At 32.2% G+C, this 22524-nt stretch overlaps 3 protein-coding genes across 5 annotated transcripts; 2 read left to right on the top strand and 1 right to left on the bottom strand.

Annotated features, from left to right (window-relative positions):
• Window positions 5156–14186, top strand: LOC109329730 (zinc finger CCCH domain-containing protein 34-like). 3 transcript variants are annotated; one of them, XR_002105578.1, is made up of 8 exons: window positions 5156–5438; window positions 5587–5744; window positions 5991–6050; window positions 6296–6415; window positions 6533–6850; window positions 6942–7262; window positions 12449–12534; window positions 13210–13277. XR_002105578.1 is itself a non-coding variant. In XM_019563496.1 (7 exons), the coding sequence occupies exons 1-7, from the start codon at window positions 5351–5353 to the stop codon at window positions 13609–13611; spliced, it is 1467 nt and encodes a 488-aa protein (XP_019419041.1). In that variant the 5' UTR covers window positions 5156–5350; the 3' UTR covers window positions 13612–14186. The 3 variants fall into 3 exon arrangements, 2 of the variants coding, with proteins under 2 accessions (XP_019419041.1, XP_019419042.1); XM_019563496.1 differs by lacking the exon at window positions 12449–12534 and having other exon boundaries at window positions 13210–14186; XM_019563497.1 differs by lacking the exons at window positions 12449–12534; window positions 13210–13277 and adding an exon at window positions 7745–10749 and having other exon boundaries at window positions 5157–5438.
• Window positions 15454–16490, bottom strand: LOC109329731 (ethylene-responsive transcription factor ERF086-like). The gene has a single exon (XM_019563498.1). The coding sequence runs from the start codon at window positions 16488–16490 to the stop codon at window positions 15561–15563; it is 930 nt and encodes a 309-aa protein (XP_019419043.1). The 3' UTR covers window positions 15454–15560.
• On the top strand, window positions 18326–21954 carry LOC109329213 (60S ribosomal protein L18a-2-like). Its single transcript, XM_019562882.1, has 2 exons — window positions 18326–18433; window positions 21613–21954. Exons 1-2 carry the CDS (start codon window positions 18326–18328, stop codon window positions 21952–21954), a joined length of 450 nt encoding a protein of 149 aa, XP_019418427.1.

Genomic DNA, 22524 nt, shown 5'->3' with positions numbered 1-22524 from the left:
AGCAACTAGCAAATGTTGAATTAGTCTTCAGTCTAACCCCACCTTTTTAAAGACGCTTGCCTTCATGCTCATGTGGACTTGCCTTCTAAAACGGCTATAATAAATTAAGTGTCCCTTAGAGAAACAAACCTCTTTCCCTACTATAATTTCATCCCCAATCTTCTTAATTGAGAAATAGTTTATGTACTTATTTTGTTATTTTGATATATTAGAGTCCAAATATTCAAAAGAAAGCAAAGGTTTTGCATTTACATGCTTTTATTGTAAGCATGCTAACGTAAATTTAATAACATAGAATCATATTGGTCTCCGTAATTGTTGCATCATCCTAGCTAGAAAAATGGTATCTTTTTTGTGTGGATAAAACTAAGGATATTTATCATCTTATGAGTAATGAACTAATCATTTTGGGATGTGTGACCATCACTCTAATAAGTATAATTGTCATTTTTATGAATCAAACATTTGATATTTTGATCTATCTGATAATCCTTGATAAAAAATGGTATCTTTGTAGGGAAACAGACATCATGGCCCAACTATATATGTTGCTCTAACATAAACATATTACCGACATTTATGTCGCTATGTGTGCTTTGCTACAACACTTAAAAAGATTAGTAATAATAGAGAATCGTGATGGGTGACATTCGTGGCCATAGAAGCAAGCATAATTTACACTCGTTCACCCGTTCAACCAAGCATCTCTATTGGCTGTACCATGTTATTTTGTTTCATTACTTACAACCATTCAACCATAATAATTATGCCATATGCTTTATGGTTTGGTGTGGTGTTTTAAGATACGATAGACATAATTGGATAAGTGGAAGAATAAGCGTATGATCAAATATGAGCATTACAAACATGACAAGCTCTTGTGTTGTTAAATGTTTAATGTGCATTATATAAAGATGATATTGTTGTGCTGACAACAATGATAGTAGTATGGTAGTGGTCATAGTAGTGTTGTTGGATGAGGATTGAGTGGTATTATAAAATCGGCTAAGACCTATTACTTCCACTATGAATCGATTACGAGTGTAATATATATCATTGTCATTGTAAAAAATTTATACATAATTAATATATCATATATCATTCATTAGTATTACTTTTTTAAAGAATCGATAATAATAAAACATGAATAGTAGATAATGCAATGACAATCTATGTCACTCATATATACTTCAATGAAAAACAGGTCCCCTTAAAAGTAAACAACCTTTTAAGACAAAGAGGATAAAAAATCAGATAAGAGAATATATAACATTTTCTTCCACATGTTCAATTAACTTATAATAATAATTTAAGAGACTACACCATCTATTTTAATTTTTTGATGTTTAAGATTATATATAACATTTTAATAAGTGAATAAATAATATAAAAGTTGAATATAATTTGACTAAAATAACATTATTTAATACATATTGAAAAAAGTATAAATGTGATAAAATGATAATAAATAATGATATAATTAAATAGTAAAATATAAATGTTGATTGAGATACTAAAACATTAAGATATCAATAACATAAAACATTTCAAAACATCATCTTTTTGTTGTTGAAATTGGATATAGTTCAACAAAATGTGAACTTTCATTTCATAGATTTTTTTCTAATGTTTATCATATTATACATTTTACTTTACAAAAATAATAATACATTTAATTTATTATTTTAAGCAAGATTTTTCTTATATGCAACATTTAAATTTATTCTAATATACATATTTATCGATACACATAAATTTTATAAACAAATCAATTACATATGACAATTTATTTTTTTGATAAATTAAATTATATATTGAAGTACATAGCAACCGTTGCACATAAGTTGAACTAAGTCATGGGAAAAAACTAAATCAAATAACAGGATGATATTAAATAATAAACTACAGAAATATTCACTAATTTTCTATAAAAGTATTGTACTATATTGTTTTGCACGAATAAAATGAATTATTGGCTTTTTGTTTTCCAAAAATTGTTATTTTTTACTAGTTTATACTTTTCTTCTCGCTTTATTCATTCAACTATTATTTTTCTCCATAATAATCTGAATAATAGTATAATTAATAAATAAGTTAATATTATCTCAAAATTTAACAATGATAGTTAAATAGAAATTAGTTTTATTAAAAAATGCACTTATAACTTATAAGAGAACGAAAGTTAATTTAAATAAAAATAATAATAAGTCCATTTACTTTAAGTAAAAGGACAATTCTGTCGGCATATTCAGTAAACAACACATGTTGAAATTCAAGGGCATTTGAGTCTTTCCAAGCCTTTTCCCTCTAACCTAACAGGTAGGACTAACTTGTTGGTTATCTTACCCATTATCAAACTAAGTACATCTTCTGTCTTATAATTTATGTCTCAATTTGTGAGATGGAAAGTTACGATCCCACCCCTCCTCCCCAGGGGCAGTTAAAATCAGCTTCTCGTAGATTTCAATTTTAGATTTTCTTATAATTTTTATCTTTTTAAAGAAAGCAGAGAATTAAGAGCTGCAACAAATATATTGATTATAATTGAACTTTTTTTATGTATAAAATACCTTTTATTTCTTTATGTGCATTAATTTCCTTTTATAATTAGTATTTATGTACTCACAATACAATAAGTATTGTCATATGACTCTATGCCTTTGTTTGGAAGGACAAAGTTAAAGAATAAAGAAAAGATAGAGAAGCTTAAGATAAATGAAAAATTTATTTCATTTGGTTGAGAGAAGAAAGATGAGAGAAAGAAAAGACGGGTGGACCCATAATTTTTTTTTCTCTTGGCTTATGAGGAGAAAGTGAGAAGAGAAATAAAAGTTTTATCCTAAAAGGGATCTATTGTCCCAAATGGTGTCTCAAACCATATCAATTGAAAATGTTAATTAAATTTATAATAAAATTTATTTTTAATTAATAATAAAATAACATTTTTTCGTCTCTTCTCTTTATTTTTTTAAACATTTTTGTAATTTGAATCATAACATCATTACTCTCTTCTCATTTCTATCCAACTAAAATACTTATTTTTATTTATCTTCTATCATTCTCCTCTTATACTAAACATCATAAAAATCTAGTCTATTTCTTCTCTTTGTATTTCTCACATATTTCTCTCTTCTTATGTTCTCTTGTTAAACAAATAAACCTAATATTACTAAAAAAAATTATATGTATATATTCAATAATATCATGTGTATTACTTATATCTAATGATTAATGACTATTAAATACTAGTGTGTTGATAGACACTTTATGTCTGTCGATCCGCATTCTTATTTTATGATATTAAGTATTAAATTTATATTTTTTATTTTAGAGAATTAAAATGTTTTTGTTGGATATATTTCATGTTATAATTTTTGTATTTATTATAATATCCAACTTAAAGTAAGATGTATTAATTACAATTATCTATGATTACATGATTTTACTTTAGATATAAAAAATATTAAGGGTAAAATAGAAAATAGAATCATGATAATAATTATTTCAAGTTTTGCATTTATATATAGTATAGAATAGAAGTATATATATAAATGAATGATGTGTATATACTATTAACTAATAACTTTAGATGACCCTTGTATTCTTTTTTTTCTCTATTATTACATTATTAGTTGATTATCCATTATAAATACTAGTGTATACAACCACTTTGTGTCTGACGGTGAATATTGTGTGATACTACATATTCAATTTTTATATATTTCATTTTTTGAATTAAAATGTATTTGTTGTGTTTGGTATACTTTATATTATATTTTTGTGTGTTTATGATAATGTTTAATTTAAGATGAGATATGTGGTTAATTAATGTATTGGTGGTAGTTGCTTAGGATTATATAGTTTTTTTTGTCAAAATTAAATAATATTAAGGACAATATAGGAAATGAAAATTACACAATGAGAGAAGTTATTTTAAGTTTTGACTTTATATATATACTAGTGGTGACAGACACTTCGTGTCTGCTAGTACAAATTCATACTTTTATGATGTCACAAAATTTGTATATTTTATTTTGGATAAATAGAATATTTCTTTTGTATTGAATATAATTTATATTATATTTTTTATTGGAGATATTTTATATTATAATATTTTTTTATTATAATGCTAGAGAGATGGTTAATAGGTTGATGATGCTTAATTAAAAAGTTTAAGGGTAAAGTAGGAAAGTGAAATTACACCGTAGTAGTTATTTCATGTTTTTCCTTTATATATTGTATAGATATATAGTATATATAGTATAAATGTTAATCATTATTAAATAAAAATAATGTATATGAGTATATAATAATGTACCAGCAAACTTTATATATACATATTAAATTTCTTATGTAAATTGATGACAAAATTTATAATACTTAATGTGTTATTATTTATAATTTGTCACTTAATTTTTAAATTTTTAATTTAATATATATTTTTAAGCTAATCACATTAAATGATATATATATATATAATGACATACTTTTTGAGACAATTCTCATAAATAAATGATGAAATTGAAAAGAAAATATATTTAATACTCTGCCAAACTTCTAAATGAGACAAAGATTTAGTAACTCCTTTTATTTATAAGAAAAGTGGGAGAAATAAATTTGAATTAAAAAAGCTTTAAATGTGGTTGATAATTAATGAATATTTTATTATTTTTTATTAACCCACCCCTCTTGTCTCTTGATAATAACTTACAATATTTTTTAATTACATAAGTGGAAGATGAAACTGACGATGACTTTATTTTTTATAACTTTGACCACTTTATAACTTAATTGAGTCTATGTCTTTCTCTTTTATTATATTTTAATTGATTAAATACAAAATTAGACAACCCAAATCCAAAAATCCAACACCTCCTTCACTTAGATACTCAATTAATGGAGATAATATATTTATGGTAAAAATGTAAATATGAGTGAAATATTTATTCATTCTAAGTGTTAAATTTTATACACATTTACTCCTTTATTGGTATATTTTTTTGTTTGAAAAATTCAATATCAATTAAACATAAATAATAAATAATATAACAAAACATTGTATAATTAAAAAAAAAGTTAATAAAAGCAACTAAAGAGACCAATAAAAGAAACACCTTTTATGAAGAGTAAAGATGAAAGACAAAAAATCAATGAAACTAGAAAGAGAAACTAGTGAGAGAAACAAAAAGACCCACCAAGCTTAGTAGTACAAGAAAAGAAACTAGTAGCAACAGTTTTTGTGTTTTCTGTGAGAAAAGAAGAAGAGAAAAAAAAAGCCTCATTTTATCTCTCTACTTTCTCTCTCTAAAATCTCCATTTGATCGAACCATCTCATTGTTCCACCGGTTCAATGGAGAGCTTTGCGAGGTCCACTGAAGGCTCTGGCTCTGATCCGTCGCTGGAATGGACCGGACACGGTGGTGAAACCGGTCTAGAAGGTAATTTATCTTTTTCTGCACTCTGCATTTTTCTAAAAATCGTTACTTTTATAGGCAAAGGCTTTGGTTTTATGATTTTGATTTTGTGGGTTTTGTTAAATGTTGCTTTTTGTGAAGTGGGTTTGATCTTGATTTTAAAAAAATGCAGGGTCTATGTGGCAATTGGGATTAGGTGGTGGTGGTGGCGGCCGTGAGGAATCGTATCCGCTACGCCCCGGTGAGGCTGATTGTATGTACTATTTGAGGACTGGCGTCTGTGGCTATGGTTCACATTGTCGATTCAACCATCCTTCTGACCGCGGCGCGGTAAATTCATGTCTAGATTTTGTCCATTGAAGAGGTTTTGTGATCATTTTGGTTCGATCTTGCCTATATAGAGTGGATAATCAGTGTTGAGCTTGATGAATCAGAAGGATTTTCATTACTGGGGTTGCATTGATTCAAGTCATTGATTGATTTGAACTTTACTTAATTAACTGAAATTACTATGATTGCATTCGACACTCTCATTTAATGTTTCTTAATTTGAAGATATCTATGTATGCTGCATAGGTTATTGGAGCTGCAAAGACCGGGGAGTTTCCGGAACGAGTAGGCCAGCCTGTGTGCCAGGTGCTTTATATGGTTCTGCTTGTGTTGAATTAATACTATGTGCACACATATCAAAAGTCTTTCTTTGACAAATATTAGTTTAATAATTTAATTATTTGGGATTGCACACTATCAAAATAATGTGTTCAATGATCATCTATATATGTCGAGGATTGTGTGAGCGTATCTTTCTGTTTGGATTGTCTTCAAAGCCTGTGACTTTACTTTTGTATTGATTATATTTTCCTATACTGAATCAAATGCAGTATTATATGAGGACAGGATCATGCAAATTTGGTACATCCTGCAAGTACCACCATCCTAAGGAGGGAGGAGGCACTGCTAACCCTGTCTCGCTAAATTATTATGGATATCCATTGCGACCGGTCTGTATTGCTTTATATGACTGCATGAAATTATGCATGTTTTGTGAATGTTAGGTCTAATTTTCTAATCATGGCAATAGTTTTGCTCCAAATTTGAATTTTTATAAACAATAACAGGGTGAGAAAGAGTGCTCCTACTATGTGAAAACGGGACAATGCAAGTTTGGTTCAACTTGCAAATTCCATCATCCACAGCCTGCTGATGTCCACATTGCACCACCACCACTGCCAGTTCCCCAAGTTTCACATTTATCTGTGCCTGTGCCTTCACCATTATATCCAACTGTGCAGCCTCCATCTGATCATATATCACAACAACTTAGTGTACTGGTTGCAAGGCCACCTCTGCTTCCTGGCTCATATGTCCAGAGCCCCTATGGCCCTATGGTACTGTCCCCTGCCATGGTCCCGTATTCAGGTTGGGCTCCGTATCAGGTAGGTTAATCATTTCTCTTTGCCTGATTAGTTAAGTCACATGACATATGTGCATTCATCGAAATTGTTGACAGTTGAGCTCTTGGTGTAGGCTACTGCGACAAGCCCTGTACTTCCTTCAAGTACTCCATCTAATGTTGGTTCGGCACAGTTGTATGGGATAACCCAGCTAGCTTCACCAGCAGGTGCTTATCCTGGGCCTTATCAGCCTTCAGGTTCCAAAATTGGTCCTTCAAGCAATAGTCAAAAGGAGCACTCACTTCCTGAAAGGCCCGACCAACCAGAATGTCAGCATTACTTGAGAACAGGGGAGTGCAAATTTGGTTCATCTTGTAGGTACCACCATCCACCAGACATGAATGCACCAAAAACGACCATGACCCTCAGTCCTGCGGGACTTCCTTCGCGCCCGGTAATGATTGCTTCTCAGCTTCTTTGAACTGTTTGCTCTTCATATTGGGTTATGAATTATATATCTATGATCCACCCCCTCTTCCACCCAATAGAAAAAAGTTTTTGTTGTTGTTGTTGATTCATCTCCCTCTCCAACAACACAATTTAGTAGTTTCCAGTGATTAAAATAGCTAATTTTTTAGGCTTAACCAAGTTAACTTATCATTAATTTGCAATAGCTTTATGTAGGATTTGAAATGTGCTTTACTGAAACTCGGGATAAGTTTTCAATTCATCAATGAAACAAAAAGAGTAGGAGCCATCCTTCCTGTTATTGTGCTTTGATTATTATTCTAAGCTAACACTCCATTCGGATAGTCATATTCATTTTAAGTTTCCATCCTGTTCTTTTTTTAGCTGTATGTTGTGTTAAATATTTACTTCTGATCACTTTTACTGTACCCAAGTGCTGTTAGTAAGCTCCTCTTCAAAATCTTTCAGCGTTGATTTGTTCTCGGCCAGAGGAGGGAGTGCAAGGAATATTGTTTACTATAAATAGTTGAAACTTGTTATGTCTCTTTTTAAGTTTGTAAGATAATAATACTAGATCTGGAACATAATACAGACTTGTAATTGATGTTATGATTTTATGCTGTATTTGAATGATGACTAGTTTCTTATGCATAGTTACTAGGGAATTCTCACATTAATTTATTGAACATGAAGAGCATTTTCCTCCAATGTGCTCCGTAAACCTGTGTTTGGATAAAAAGCATTTAAAAAATCTGGAGAATTTAAAATACAGAGAATTCGAACTATTATTCATTGGGGTGTCATCACCAGCGGTGATTTGGCATTAAGGAGCATGGACTACACCATGGATATTGAATGTTTTAATTTAATGCAATCAAGGATCATGGAGATCAAAGTTGCATGATAACATTGGCGCTGATTCTATTATTGTTATTTTGAACCTTATAGAAGTATTAGTAGTAGTAGTAGTAGTAGAAATTGTGATGATAAACATGAATTTTTTAATTCAACAATCTTTCAAAATTTGAGAATTTCTCTGTACTCTTTTACGATTCACTATGGAGAAGAAGATGTTGTCTGAAGTAAAGCTGGAGGTGCATGATAGAAAAAAGTTTAAATTTTTAAAAAATTCCACCTCTGTATCTGTTATTTCTAATTCCCTATTATTTTCCCCGGAGATACCCAAACAAAGCGTTTCAATGTATACCATTTTAAGTTCTCTCAAATTATGTTACCCTCGTGAAACACCTTATCCGAACAGACCTTAAGGTTATTTCATGAGTCCTGCATATTATAGTTGGACTTGCCATGAATAGTCAGTTTTTGTATTTCATGTTAATCCTATTTGGACTGCACATAATCTTTTCCCACATATATGGAAGTTTATTTCATATGTTTTTTCATAGGCAATTTTTTAAATTTTATTTCATACATGTAAGTTTTATCTAATAGCCCTAGAGAAATCTTTTTGTAAAATAAGTTAAATCACCATAAAAGAGAAAAGGAAATGAAAAGAAAGATCTTTGTCTATCCTTCATACGAATTATGAAATATATTTCCTCTTTTAGTAGCTTGCCCGTAGATTTAAATTTATGACCTCGTGCGTTAACATGCTATTGATTACTGAAAATGATCTTACGTTGCATATTTTTCCTGTTTCAATAGCATTTCAAGATGTAGTTTGTATGTTATTGAATTTATAGAGTATCTTATTTATATGCAAACTGAGAAGTTGCTACTTGAAATCAGAACTATACTGAATATCTCATTCACTAACTAATTTTTCCAAAATGCCAAACCATAGTAATGATTGTATGTGACATACATAGCTCGACGACTTATGAAGTCGATGATCAGAAATAATATGTGGACCCTTGTTAGAAGATATTAGGTTAAGGTAATAATAGTCTTACTAGCAGTTAGCTTGGACTTGCACTAGAAACTCTAGTACTTGACCTAATTATCAGTATAAATGGGTGCATTAGGTTGTTGTATTATTGTGTAGCAAAAAAAAACAGTAGAGTATAACTTGCGAACCCCAAACTAAAAATATCAAATCCTTGAGCATTTAAGCCAAAAATGATTTGGTGTGGAATTGAGTGGATGATCAACATAATGATCATAATTAAATTTATTCTTTATATATCTGTTAGGGACCGAACCCTTTAATAGAAAATACTCAGACAATGCAGACTTCCTCCCAATTACACTTGAAAACAGGGGAAAAAAACCAACAAGAAAATGATTATGCAGAGAACAGAACCCCTACTCAATACCCTAAGCCTAAACCAATTCTCGATAGTTTGTAGCCTCCAAGACCTCCAAATATATTCCAGAATTGCCTCCACTATTCAAATTCTACCAGTTGTCCATTCTTATAACTAACTCATCATTTGGTTGCACTTGGTTTATTGCTCTGAAGCATATGTACTTCAAATGGTGACCTATCGGTTGCCGAGCATCATTATGCATGGGCTGTTGGGTACTCATGGGTACACGGCATGTATCAATTTTTTACTATCTTATTTTAATTAAGCACGCAGATTTAATACTGGTTAGTTACACCTAGGTTCGGATAGTTCCAAAACTATGTCGTTTTGCGGTAGGAACGTAGGGTTTTTTCCTTTTTTGTTCCCAGCCTCACCATGATGTTGAATCTATGCGGCACTTAATTAATCTCTTATCCATACATCTCACAGCCGGTTTTGGGCATCAACCTCTCATCCCATGACACTTACGTCCTCCATTGGTATCTTTGCTATATTTCTTCATTAAAGAAGTTTATCCTTAAACTTTCTATTAGAATACATTGAATGGTGAGGATTTGGAGCAAGTCTTTTAAACTTATTCTCGGATTCAATGGGCCCCAGCAATATATACCCATGTTGAATCATGTGCCCGTACTTGGTACTATCTTTGTACCCTGATACATAGTTTTGTCGTATTCACCCCACCTGCGTGGGGTGCCCAACATTCATAATATGGGGCCTTTGAGAGTATTTAATTGGCATGGGCCTACCAATATCATTTTTGCAAACAAGATATGTGGCTGGTTTGGAGCTTGGTAAAAAAATTTCACTCTCTTTGATGAATCTTGCATTATGCCTATGAAGGTGTGCTCTTTTCTCCTTACCATATTTAGAGGTTTTGGTTAAAGACAGTAATATTTTGTGGCAGTATGCATTTTTTGCTCTTATTTGGTGTATATGGCTAGAAAGGCACATAATTGTTTAGAGATTCTTTCTCCTCTTTAGGACTTGTTTGGGAAGGGTACTTTTTTGGCATCTCTGTGATGCTCTGCCCATAGGATTTTTTCTGGGCTTTCTATCCTTACAAAGGGATTGGCATGCTTTGATGCATCGCTCTACCTCCTAGCATAGTGGTTCCCCTTTCTTTTTGTTCTGTGCCAGGATTTCTTATCCTCTCCCCTTGTACTATTCTACTCTCTTCTAATGAAATTTCTTTATTTTTCAAAAAGAAGGTTCAAACTTTCTTGTTTGTGCATTTGGTTTGTACTGATATGCAGATGCCGAATGTCAGAGTCGGAGTTTTGTCTTCTATTTTGCAGTAATGCATAGATTTAAAAATATATATGGTTTTAGAATATATCTTAACTTGTAAACTGTAACCATATTTGGATTTTAAAACAAATACAGCATTATCGACTTGGTTCGTCTGGTTCTTTTATTCCTATCCTTAACATTTCTAGATATTATCGCTGGTCTTATTTAATGGATTTTCTCATGAGAAAAATAAGTTCTGTGGTGTCTTTGGTTATCTATAAGTAATTAACTAAGGGAATTGCAATGATTAGATTTTTCTCCTCTCTCTTACAAAAGATCCATTTTATTAGACTTAAGGTAATCTGTTTTTCTTTCACTAGTGTTGGCATTTCTGTAGCTAACTTTAGTATGAGCTATCTCATGATTGTCCTCAAAATGGATATAAAAGTAAAGGATATTTAGCTATGAATAAATTAGGCTAAGTTACATAACCAAATGTCCTAAGAGATATTATACACTATAGATAACATTGTTGTGAATGACGCGAGGAGAAAACAGATGGTTGCAGGGCTGATTTGTAACATTTCATGTTTGTTTTTTCTTAAATACAATTATCAGTCTGTTACATACTGAAATACATTTATTTTAGTTGATTTTACTCTTGTATTGTAGTGCTGATACTTAAAGAGCATCCTTTGAGATGAGTAGATTTAATACTTAAGTTGCCACTTATGCTTCCTATAGTTAGCCAATTAGATTGGTTGGACATGCCATTTAGGAAATTCAAATGATTTTGGGATGATTGGGTTGATAAGAAAATCCCTTGGTATGCAATTGAGGTAATAGTAGTTGTACTGCTATAATTTGTTATCGGCAAACTGAAAAATGGAAATAGAATAGTGTATTATTTATGAAGATAGCGTGTTACCGAAGAGAAAGCATCTGTAACTCCCCATGGCAGAGCTTGCGACAAGGTATATCCCTTGCCTAATTCTAACAGAATGCAAAACCGATTGCCCCTGTTCAGCTCTTCCCTCCCACTAAAAGGAGCTACACATAGCATACTTTTTCTTATTTCTTTTGTATAAATTCCAAACCCAAGGCGACATAATTCTTGCATAAACTGCTATTTGGGCCATTATAGAGAACATGCCTTGAAGTTACTGCTGGCAATCAAATTGACCTATTTGATAGCTCAAGTTACTGGTTCAAAGCTTGACTATGTTTATTTAATGTTTAAATTGAGCTTGTGTTCAATTGCCTATTTATACCTTATTTGATATGATTATTGAAGAAGTGAAGAAAACCGCCGAGCTTATAAAGCTCAAGCTTAGCCTAGATTCTAAGCTTGAAAAGCTTGGTTTGAGTTTGAATTGGATACTTCATATGTAAGCTGAACACTGGGTCTTTGAACTTGATTCAACTTATTTCTATCATATATCCTAGGTTAATACGGCCTACTCCTAGTAAGTTCTTTTAGTTTTCCTGCATACAACTTAGTGGTTGTTTGGTGTACCCTTTGAGTTGGTATTCAGAGGGGTGCAGTAGGGAGAGTGGTATGATGTATTAATGGCCATGTTGTTGAAATTGGCAGAACATCTCGTACTTAAAATACACACATTTAAACATCATTGCACTTAGTCTTAAGAGTGGTTATGATGAATGGCAGGGACTAAAACTGAAGTCTCTAAACGAATCAAATTAGGGATAATTCAGCCACGGCCTCCTTACATTTTCCCTTGTAGCCAACATCTGGTTAGGAATTATATTCTATGTAGATCAGTCTAGTTTATTGTCAAAAATTTTACTTGACAGTGATCTATAATCTTGTTTGGGCATTAGGAAATGTGTTGTTAGATCATTTTGATGGTCATTTTTGACAAATGTGTTGAAGGGCAAAAGTGTTTTCATATGCTTGGATCATGGATATTGGAGTGTTACATCCTTGACCATGATTTTAGAGGGTACACATCTATTGTTCCATAGTTTGTGCCACTCCATGTGGCATGAGCTTGTGATTGGTCAGAAAAAATATATTTAAGTTAAAATTTAATTATTAAATATTTTTCTGACCAATCACAAGCCCATGGCACATGGAGTGACACAAACTGTGGGACAGCAGATTTGCTCCCGATTTTAGATTAGGAGTGCTTCCAGTTTTCCTTATTATAGAGTGCTTCCTCATTTTATTGAATGTGGCTATTTCCAAACATTATAAACTTACTAGTCCTTCCTGGTATAACATTTATTTTTGGACTATGGTTCAAGGAAACTATCCTAATATATTTAAAAAATTTCTATCACTTAATTTTTTTAATTACTGGCATTTGACACTGGTAGGTTTGTCTATTAAGTTGAAATGTTTTCAGAATTATTTGTTCCACGGCCTTCCTAATTGTCAAGCATCTAATGTTTGTGTTTGATATTCAGGGGGCACCTCCTTGCACTCATTATGCGCAACGTGGAGTTTGTAAGTTTGGCCCTGCATGCAAATTTGATCATCCTATTGCATCACTGAGTTATAGTCCATCTGCTTCTTCCCTGGCTGACATGCCGGTTGCACTCTATCCTGTGGCTTCATCAATTGGTACACTTGCTCTGTCATCTTCATCATTGGAGTTGCGGCCTGACCTTCCCCCAGGATCCAACAATGAGGCTGATTCAGTCAGAGTGTCTTCGTCAATAAGCACATTGACCGGGTCAGTCGGCTTCACTTTGTCAACCGGTGAACCTGTTTCTCAACCAAACACCCAACCATCTTCTCAGAGTTCCAATCCTATAGCTGCTACAACTACCACAACAAGCGGCAATGTCTCTCCCACCTCAAGCTAAGCAATGTGAATGCAAACCTCATCATTGCTCCTTTTTATCTCAATTCTTCACTGGACATGATTATTCAAGGAGGTCCGCAAATAGGTTTTATTTTTCAATTACCCGCGTTCCACTTTCAGGTGTAGCACACGTCCCACGAATTATCTTTATGTTCATAGAATCTTTTCTTGGCCATCCCTTTGATCTTGAATAAACCATGGCCAACCTTCAGGATTTTAGTCATCCCATACAGCTACCTTGCTTTTGAATAACTCCAATGGAATCTGCAACTCCATTATGCACATGTCCATCCACATCTACATTTTTTGGAGTCTGTTGTTCTTTATTTATCCAGACCATATTTTCATTGACCTTATTTCTCTGTCTCTTCAGCCGAACCCTCTTCGAATTTGGGTACAGTCTTCCAATTCTTCTTGGAAATTCCTGTTCTGTAATTTTCCCAACCTGTTTGTATCTTGGGTTCACATTGCTATCTTATATGGTTTTGGATACAAAGTGATGTTGTGACAATGAAAAGCTTGACTTGGTACTTAAATTTATTACAGAATACACATATATGAATGATACATTTGAATGTGTAATAACCTTTTTTCCCTCTCCATCTATGCCTGTTTATTAGATTTGATCAAGCTTTGATGTAAGATCAGGTAGTGCGTGTAAGATTATCTTCACTTACAATCCAATTTCCCTTCCCTAAAGTTTCAATGCAGTTAAAATAGTAGTTTCACTATTTCAACTATGTTCTGGCAATTCTTTAATCAACCAGGGAGGTTTTGCACTGATATAAATGGATTATTCGGTTTCAAACTGCAATTACTCAGTACATTCTTCTGAGAATGGAATTGAGCAATGAATTTGTCCGCCGATTACTCTCATTCGAAGGCGTTTGGCTTACACCCTCTTGAGTACCCTCGTTGTCTTTTCAAGGATCTTACATGTATTTTTTGACCTCATAGTATTTTGTTGTAGTTGGTTTTTTCTCTCCTTATGAACATGAAAGTCTTCAAGACATATTTTTAAGAAAAGTTAATTATTCAAGTGCAACATATGCTCCTTTTGCCTATTCAAACTAGAGCTTGAGAATGATTCCATGTTCTTTAGGACCTTGAAGTATTGGGTATTGTTCATTGTTGGTATTTATACTTATCCTCTTTCTATATAAACACTTTAAATGTTCTCTAGCATTGAAGATTCTTTCGATTACACAACTTATCCATACACAAAAGAGCGTCATCAACCACCAGAGTCATTCTACTAACTAACTCACTTCACTGGATCAACCATATCATTCTTACCTCCAAATATTTTGGTATACATTTGTTGTCCCACAATGAGTGTTACTCCATGTACCATGGACTTGTGATCGGTCAGAAAAATATTCAATAATTAAATTTTAACTTAAATATATTTTTTCTGACTAATCAAAAGCCCATGACACAAAGTATGAGACAACAAATGTGCTCCTCAAATTTTTAACACACTTACAGGACTCCTAATTTTTTTTTTGAAGGAAAGAACAAAAATTATGATTTCATTTTTTTCATAATGATTTTATATTTAGTCAACCATATATAAATTCATAATTAATCATATATATGAAATGATAAATAAATGATTCAATTGGTATATTAGAAATTAACGTTCAATTTATCAAATATGATAAAACTAAGTTGTTCAATTGTATTGTACAAGTGACATTGTTGTACACAATTTTAATCATAAACTTTTTTATTATTAAGTAGGTGTAAAAATTAGTGTGAAAATACAGCTTGAAAAGAATAAAAAAAGGGATAAGTAGTGGACCTTTTTCCAATATCTTAGAAACCAAAAGAACTCACATCATGTGTGTAATTTAGTAATCAATCAACACACAAGAAAAAGAAGAAAAAGTGCATGCAATGCAAGTACACAATGGCCAAGTCTAAGGTACCCTTAATAATAAAGGTACCTTAGAAAGGTGATGGTGAGTATCCCAAGTCAATATCCCCAAAGGGAGGAGGAAATGATGGAGAGCATGAAGAAACAGTCTCATAGCTTGGACTTTCACTGATAGGACACAATGCACCCATGCAGTACTCATCTTCAAACCTTAATGGTTTATTAAATATAGATGAAAGTTCACTAGAATTACAATCCCATGATTGTTGATTATCCAATAATCCTTGACTAGGTTCATTTTGGTAAGAAGAACCTTCAAAGTTAGAAACTTGCATTGTTGTTTGCATGCTTAAGGCTTCTTGAGAAAATGCATTGTTGTCAAAATATGACTGACCCTGCATGGTTTTTGTGTTAATATAGCTACCCTTTTGGTCACTTGAAACAGGTCTTAAACAACTATCAGGAACTATGCATTCCAAATAGCCAGAGTTATTATTAGAATCATTGGAGAAGAAAAAGTTATCATCCTTAGCTGAAGCAAATGCAGTTTCAGTTTCATTACACATAGCATTATTGTTGAAGTTGGAAGTATTTTGAGTGTTTGTTATAAACTGTGGAGTTGGTAAAAGAGATTGAACTTGCATAGGAGTAATGAGATTATGAAAACTGGTGCTATTATTGTGAGAGTAAATGAAATTTGTTCTTGCTTGGCTACCTTTGATGGAGAATGCAGCTCTATCATAAGCAAGTGCAGCTTCTTCAGCAGTATCAAATGTTCCAAGCCAATGTCTTTCTTTAGTTGTAGGGTCTCTAATTTCAGCAGCATATCTACCCCAAGGGCGTTTCCTTACACCAAGAAACCTACCTGGTTCTTGTTGTTTTCTTCTGCCTCTTCTTTCACTACAAGGTGATGATGTGTTATGCTGAAGAAAAAATGAGTTCATTTGGGTTTGGTTAGTGTATCCTTTGGGGGAAGTATTTGAGGTTCTAGAAGTGGACATAGATAAGAAATGGTGAGAAATTTGGTGTTGGAAGAGGTGAGAAAATGTAAGAAAGATAGATAGTGGTAAGTGCGGGGAGTTTAGAAATGTTAAGGGCTTGAAGGTTATGGACTTGTGAAGTTGTGAGAAGTCTTTTAAAGAATCTCAATTTATAATGGTGAGAAAGAAAAGCACATTTTGCAGATTTATTCTTTGGACAAACTTTGATATTTGTAGGACAACTTTGTATATAAAGTTTGACAACTTTCTTTTTGAGAAATAAATAACAATAGGTGGAAATTGTAGGGTCTTCTTTCTTTTTTCAATAAGAAGTTGTCAAATTTTAATGTATAAAATTGTTGTACAAATAAGAAAAGTTGTTCCTTAGAATATTATTCTCACATTTCTACCTAGTTTTAAAATCTTATCCAATGACATTAAAATGTTTTTTTCTTATGTATCTTAGTAATAAGAAAATTGACAGATATAATAAGGTAATTACATTAGTTTTGAAGCTCAGTGAATAATCTAAAATTTAATGAGTCAATTATTGCACAAGCTTTATGTAAAGGTATTGGGATTTGATAAGGATTTGAAAAAATTGAATCATTATGCATATCAGTTCACTAGTAAATGCCAAGGTGGTAAAAAAACAACTAGGAATCTACCTTCTAAACTAATTTGTGAACACACACATACTTGTTGTGCTACACACAAAAATGAACCCATAAAGTATTATTGTTTTTGTTTCTTATATACATAATGAAATATGCCTTGATTTTTCAGGTAGGCCTAGTAGAAATTGACCTCAAAACTTTGGGTTTTGAGAAAATACTCTTAGTGCCATTTTTGTGAACTTCCTCATTCTCTCTGTCCAATAAAAAAATATTATTAAATTAAAAAGAGAAATTCTAAATATACAAAATAATATTTTTATATTTAATAAAGAAAATTGATTGGCAAGAGACATGTGGGACACAATCATTTTCCTACACATGATCCCTATTCACTTTTGTGGAGAATGAAGATCACCTGTCTCAAAATGACGGTGTCTCCCTGTCTCTAGCCAATAAAAATTTAGTGAATAATATAAAATAATATTTTTTATTTTTATAACTTTTAAATATCATTTTCTAATTGGATAGTGACATGAATGGAGACAGCTGATCATGTTCCTTCCCTGGATGGGAATGTAGATCACATGTCTCATTTAATTTGTATCTCATCCAATTAAAAATTGACACTTAATTAAAAGAAAAATTATAAAAGCATAACTAACATTTCTATATTATTTTTTGGAATTTGATTGATTAGGGACATAAAAATATATATTTTTGGGACATGTGATTGATAGTATAAATGAAATTAATATTATTATGCTGGAATCAATGCAAGGGAAGACCATAAAAGGAAAAAACAAGTGCATTGTTTTGTCTGCATACTCCTAGAGAGTCTCAAACCTTTGAATTTGGAGGTTCACTTATCTTAGCATGCCATTCACCAGTTACATATAATATGCACATGTGAATCCTCTTATACAAAATAATCAACCAACTATATCATAAGCTCTTGTTTGCTTCATGATTTTCAAAGGGAGCAGTTAAAATTATCTCTGACTTCATACAAAATTATCCCAAGAATAAGAAATTGTATGAATCTTTGTCATGTGTCAAATAGAAATTGGAAACAGCCCTACACTAGAAAGAGAAAAAAAAAGCAGGTTATCTTTTGAAAGTCTCATTAGTGGGCGGCCTAGTGCACGAAGCTCCTACTTAGTGGAGTCTGAGAAGGGCAGATAAATACAACCTTATCCTGCAAGTGAAGAGTTTGTTTCGAGGATTTGAATATGTGATATCATGGCGACTAAGCAACAACCTTACCATTACCCAACATATAATAATTCAAATGCCCTGTTCAATAATGAAATTAATAGTGTCCAACAACAACTCAATCTAAAACTTCAGGTTATTTTTCGTTCTGAACGTGTAAGATTAGATTTTCCATTAACTATCTCACTCATGATGTATGATTTCCAGCAGAGTTCAATTTAATTTAAAACTATAACATTTTTGTTTTGGACCTTGCTGTTGGAAATGGAAACTTATAGTATTCAGTTTATAGTAACTGTGTCATAGCTTAATATTGTTGGAAAATAAAAGGATTTCCACGTCTAGAAGAAATGAGCAAAGCAACAAAGATATAAGTGGATCAACTTGTGGTTAGCTGCATGGTTCGTTTCACAGTAATTTTCCCTCATTGTATAATTCAACATAGTATCTAGAGCATAGTTAATTAGTTACATTGCACCAGTTATGGTATGATTTGTCACTTTTTTATGTTATTACTATTAAACTTGTTTATGCCAAACATGGTACGTGGTATATGGAAATTGAGATAACATTGCAAACATTTTTCAGACCGAAGATAAAAGAAGTGTAATCAATCAAAAAGAAATTGAGGTGCACTAAACCACCCCACAAAATAAAAAGCTATATATAGTGGGTCACCCTTTCATTATTTCACAGCTTCTTACAATATAATTTTGCTATCTTTAATTAGCCTGCAATGACATTGTACTATGTAGCATTGGAAATAACATGTCACAAATCATATCAAATGGGTCAAGCAGTTTAGTTTGTTGGTTGTAGCATATTTCCTGGTACAAATAAAGTTTCCCTTTATAAATAGTTAATGATTTGTATTTTATAAGAATAGATTGGGTATTAATTGATTATAGGACCATTGACTCTTCCACTTAAGATTTCAAACAGCCGAAAGATAGAAATATATGTTAGCTCCATTTGGACCCCATGTGAAAAGGTAACATTAGGATATAAGGCTTAATTAAATACTTATTTAATATATTTTAAAAATGCTATAGACTAATTTTATAAGTTCAAATAAATTCTTTCATACACTCTCTTGATATAGAAATAAATAAATAATCATCATGTGTGTAGATCAGTCAATAAGAAAATTTTCTAACTTAACCAGAGGTGTTGAGTTCGAGTCTATGATAATATGTTACTTGATATAAATTACAATGATATTGATTATGGATTGTGTTGTCGTTAAAGTGATCTTATATTGCTCAGACATGATTGTCTTTCCATGACTAAACAATTATGAAAAATACATATACTAAAATATTAAAGATAATGAACATGGAATCTTCTTCAAGCCATTCTAATATTTCATAAGCGACCATCCTTTAGATGTTTTCTCAATACTGATATTTTATTTTATTTTGGGGTCTATGTTTAGAGCAATCATAATGTTGTTCTTAATGGAATAAGAACATTCTTACTTTGTCCATTGTGTCGCTCTTATTTTTTATTTTTGTTCTTATATAAGAAATATTATTGATTGTTCTTAGCCAATGAAAAGTGAGGAGAGAGGGAATATTGTAGGAGAAAATAAAAGTAATGAGACCCAAATAAAAATGTTGTTTGCATGAGAATTATAATAAACTATAAAAAAATATATGTAAGTGTAATAAATTACCATTGTATAGGCTCTTAGTGACGAACTTTATGGTCAAAAAAGATTTTTGCACATTCTCCAAAACTGGCTGAACCTTTTTGTTTATTAGCTTATTAGTGATAAAGGGTCGTCCAGGATTCAGGGAAAAAGTATATAACTATGCATACTTGGACTTTGACGGAAAATAGATTAATGAAATTCAACTGTTTAAGTGACAAATGTTTTAGTAAGCAACTTTTGGTGCTTCACCTTGTATCTGTTCAAATGCACACTTGTGTCCTCCTACTTTGCAACCAAAGTGCACTGTACAAGCTGGTCTTCTTCCCTTTTTCATTCTCTTTATTTGGTTAATGTTCCTAAAAGTGTGTTGTTTCTGAGTTTATGACCTACCACTCAGAAAGAATAAAGATTAGTCAAGGCACAAGGCTCTCCCCTTTCTTTACTACTACTTTTATTACATTTCTTTTGATGTTAAGAAATGATGGATATATTTGATATAATTTCACTATAATAATCTTATTTAAACCCACATTAGAAACTACATTGAAGACAAATTTAGAAATAAGGGGTGAGAAAAGGAAATAATAGATAAGGGTATGGTTGGAAAATGAAGTATAAATATGTTCTAAACTTCTAAAAATCAAATTATTTTGAAAAAAAAATGAATGAATTAAAAATTCAAAATATATGAAAGAAAGAGTATTATTTATAGAGTGAGATCTACTTACTCCAAAAGGAAGTTTTTTTATACTTACTCCTCGTCCTAACTATTAATTCTAGGGATATCTAATGGTTTAGATTTATTCATGTTGTGCAATGACTCATATCTCTAGATAACAGCAATACAAGTTATGGGCTTGGGCTGATGTAAATGGGTTGGGGTAGAGGGCTATATATATTGATGTTATGTAAACCTATTATAACAATGAGAAGAATAGTAAAACACTAATCCTTATTCTCTAATAATATATAGTGGTAGCCGCTCAACGCTCCCGGGGACGTAGGCACAATTGGCCGAACCTCGTTACCAAATCTCTTGTGTTATTCTCTTGTCTCTATACTCTTTACTATTTGATTGTTCGCTTGTTCCCAACAATTGGTATCAGATGGCTCTTAACCCAGGTGCCAAATTCGAGGTGGGGAAGTTCGATGGAACTGGTAATTTCGGATTGTGGCAAAGGAGGGTTAAGGATGTGTTGGCTCAACAAGGTCTATCAAAGGCGCTGCATGAGAATAAACCAGAGGGTATGGATCAACTGGATTGGGAAGAGTTGAAGGAGAAGCCTGCGGAAACCATAAGGCTTTGTCTATCAGATGAGATGATGTATCATGTTATGGATCTGATGTCACCAACAGAGGTATGAGAGACATTAGAGAAACGGTTCATGTTTCCTAGAACACACTAAATGGGAGCCTTGTGAACAGGGCCACCCTTTTTATAACTTCCGCTTGTCCATATTAGTGTTTGAGCCATGTTTAGCAACATGCATCCCTGTTACTCTTTAAATGGACTTGTAATTATTTAAAAGTACTTGGAACTATATCCAATTGCAATTGCTATGGGTTTGTAGTGAACATTTGATTTTTTAGGGTTTATGATTATCAGAATGAATTGTTGCATTTATATAATTTTATTAATGTGAGGTATCTAATTTCACAGATTTTCGAGAAGAACCCAACTAAGATTAAGAACTATGGAATTTGGTTGAGGTACCAGAGTAGGACTGGCTACCACAACATGTACAAGGAGTACCGTGACACCACTCTAAATGGTGCAGTGGAGGCTATGTACAATGAGATGGCTTCCCGCCATCGTGTCCGGTTCCCTTGCATTCAAATTATCAAGACTGCAACCATCGCGGCCAAGCTTTGCAAAAGAGAGAGCACCAAGCAATTCCATAACTCCAAAATCAAGTTCCCATTGGTGTACAAGAAGATTAGGCCACCAACAAGGAAGCTGAAGACCACATACAAGGCAAAGAAACCCAACTTGTTTATGTAAGGTGGTTGCTGAATTAGTTACCATTACTAGAGTATCTCTATCAGCCTGTTTTGGTAGAAATATTTCTTTTGCCTCCTGATATTGTTTTGAGGATTTTAGACCATTGTGGTTGCGTTTGAATGTTTGTTTCTGTTGGATATGCTATTGACATTTTTTTATAATCGAGTAGAATGGATGAAATTTATATTCCTGTCAATTTAGAGTCAATTGCTTGAAACTTATAGTTATAGTAATGATTCTGTCCCAGCTTTGCTATGCGGGCTTATAATAAAAGTGTAATGCTATTGCCCCAACAATTAAGCAGCAAATCCTTTTTTATGTCAGTTGTGGTGAAATTCTTGTAGTTTACCCATTTAAACCATCAAGTTTTTTCCCCGGTGTAAAACATAGATTACCTACCAACCTCTTCAATAAACCGTAGAAGCACTATCCAATACAAGTTTTACTAACAAAGACTAGGAACAACATCAAAAATACAAGATCATATATTCAAATCTAAAAATCTTGTTTTTCTAGCTCATTAGCAACACTATTACCTTCCTGGAAGATGTGGTTGCAAAAATCACTTGT

Source organism: Lupinus angustifolius, chromosome LG16 (genome assembly GCF_001865875.1).
Source record: "Lupinus angustifolius cultivar Tanjil chromosome LG16, LupAngTanjil_v1.0, whole genome shotgun sequence".
In the NCBI taxonomy this organism is placed as follows: Eukaryota; Viridiplantae; Streptophyta; class Magnoliopsida; order Fabales; family Fabaceae; genus Lupinus; species Lupinus angustifolius.
Note: the sequence above shows the minus strand (reverse complement) of the source record. Positions and strands in the feature narration are given on the sequence as shown.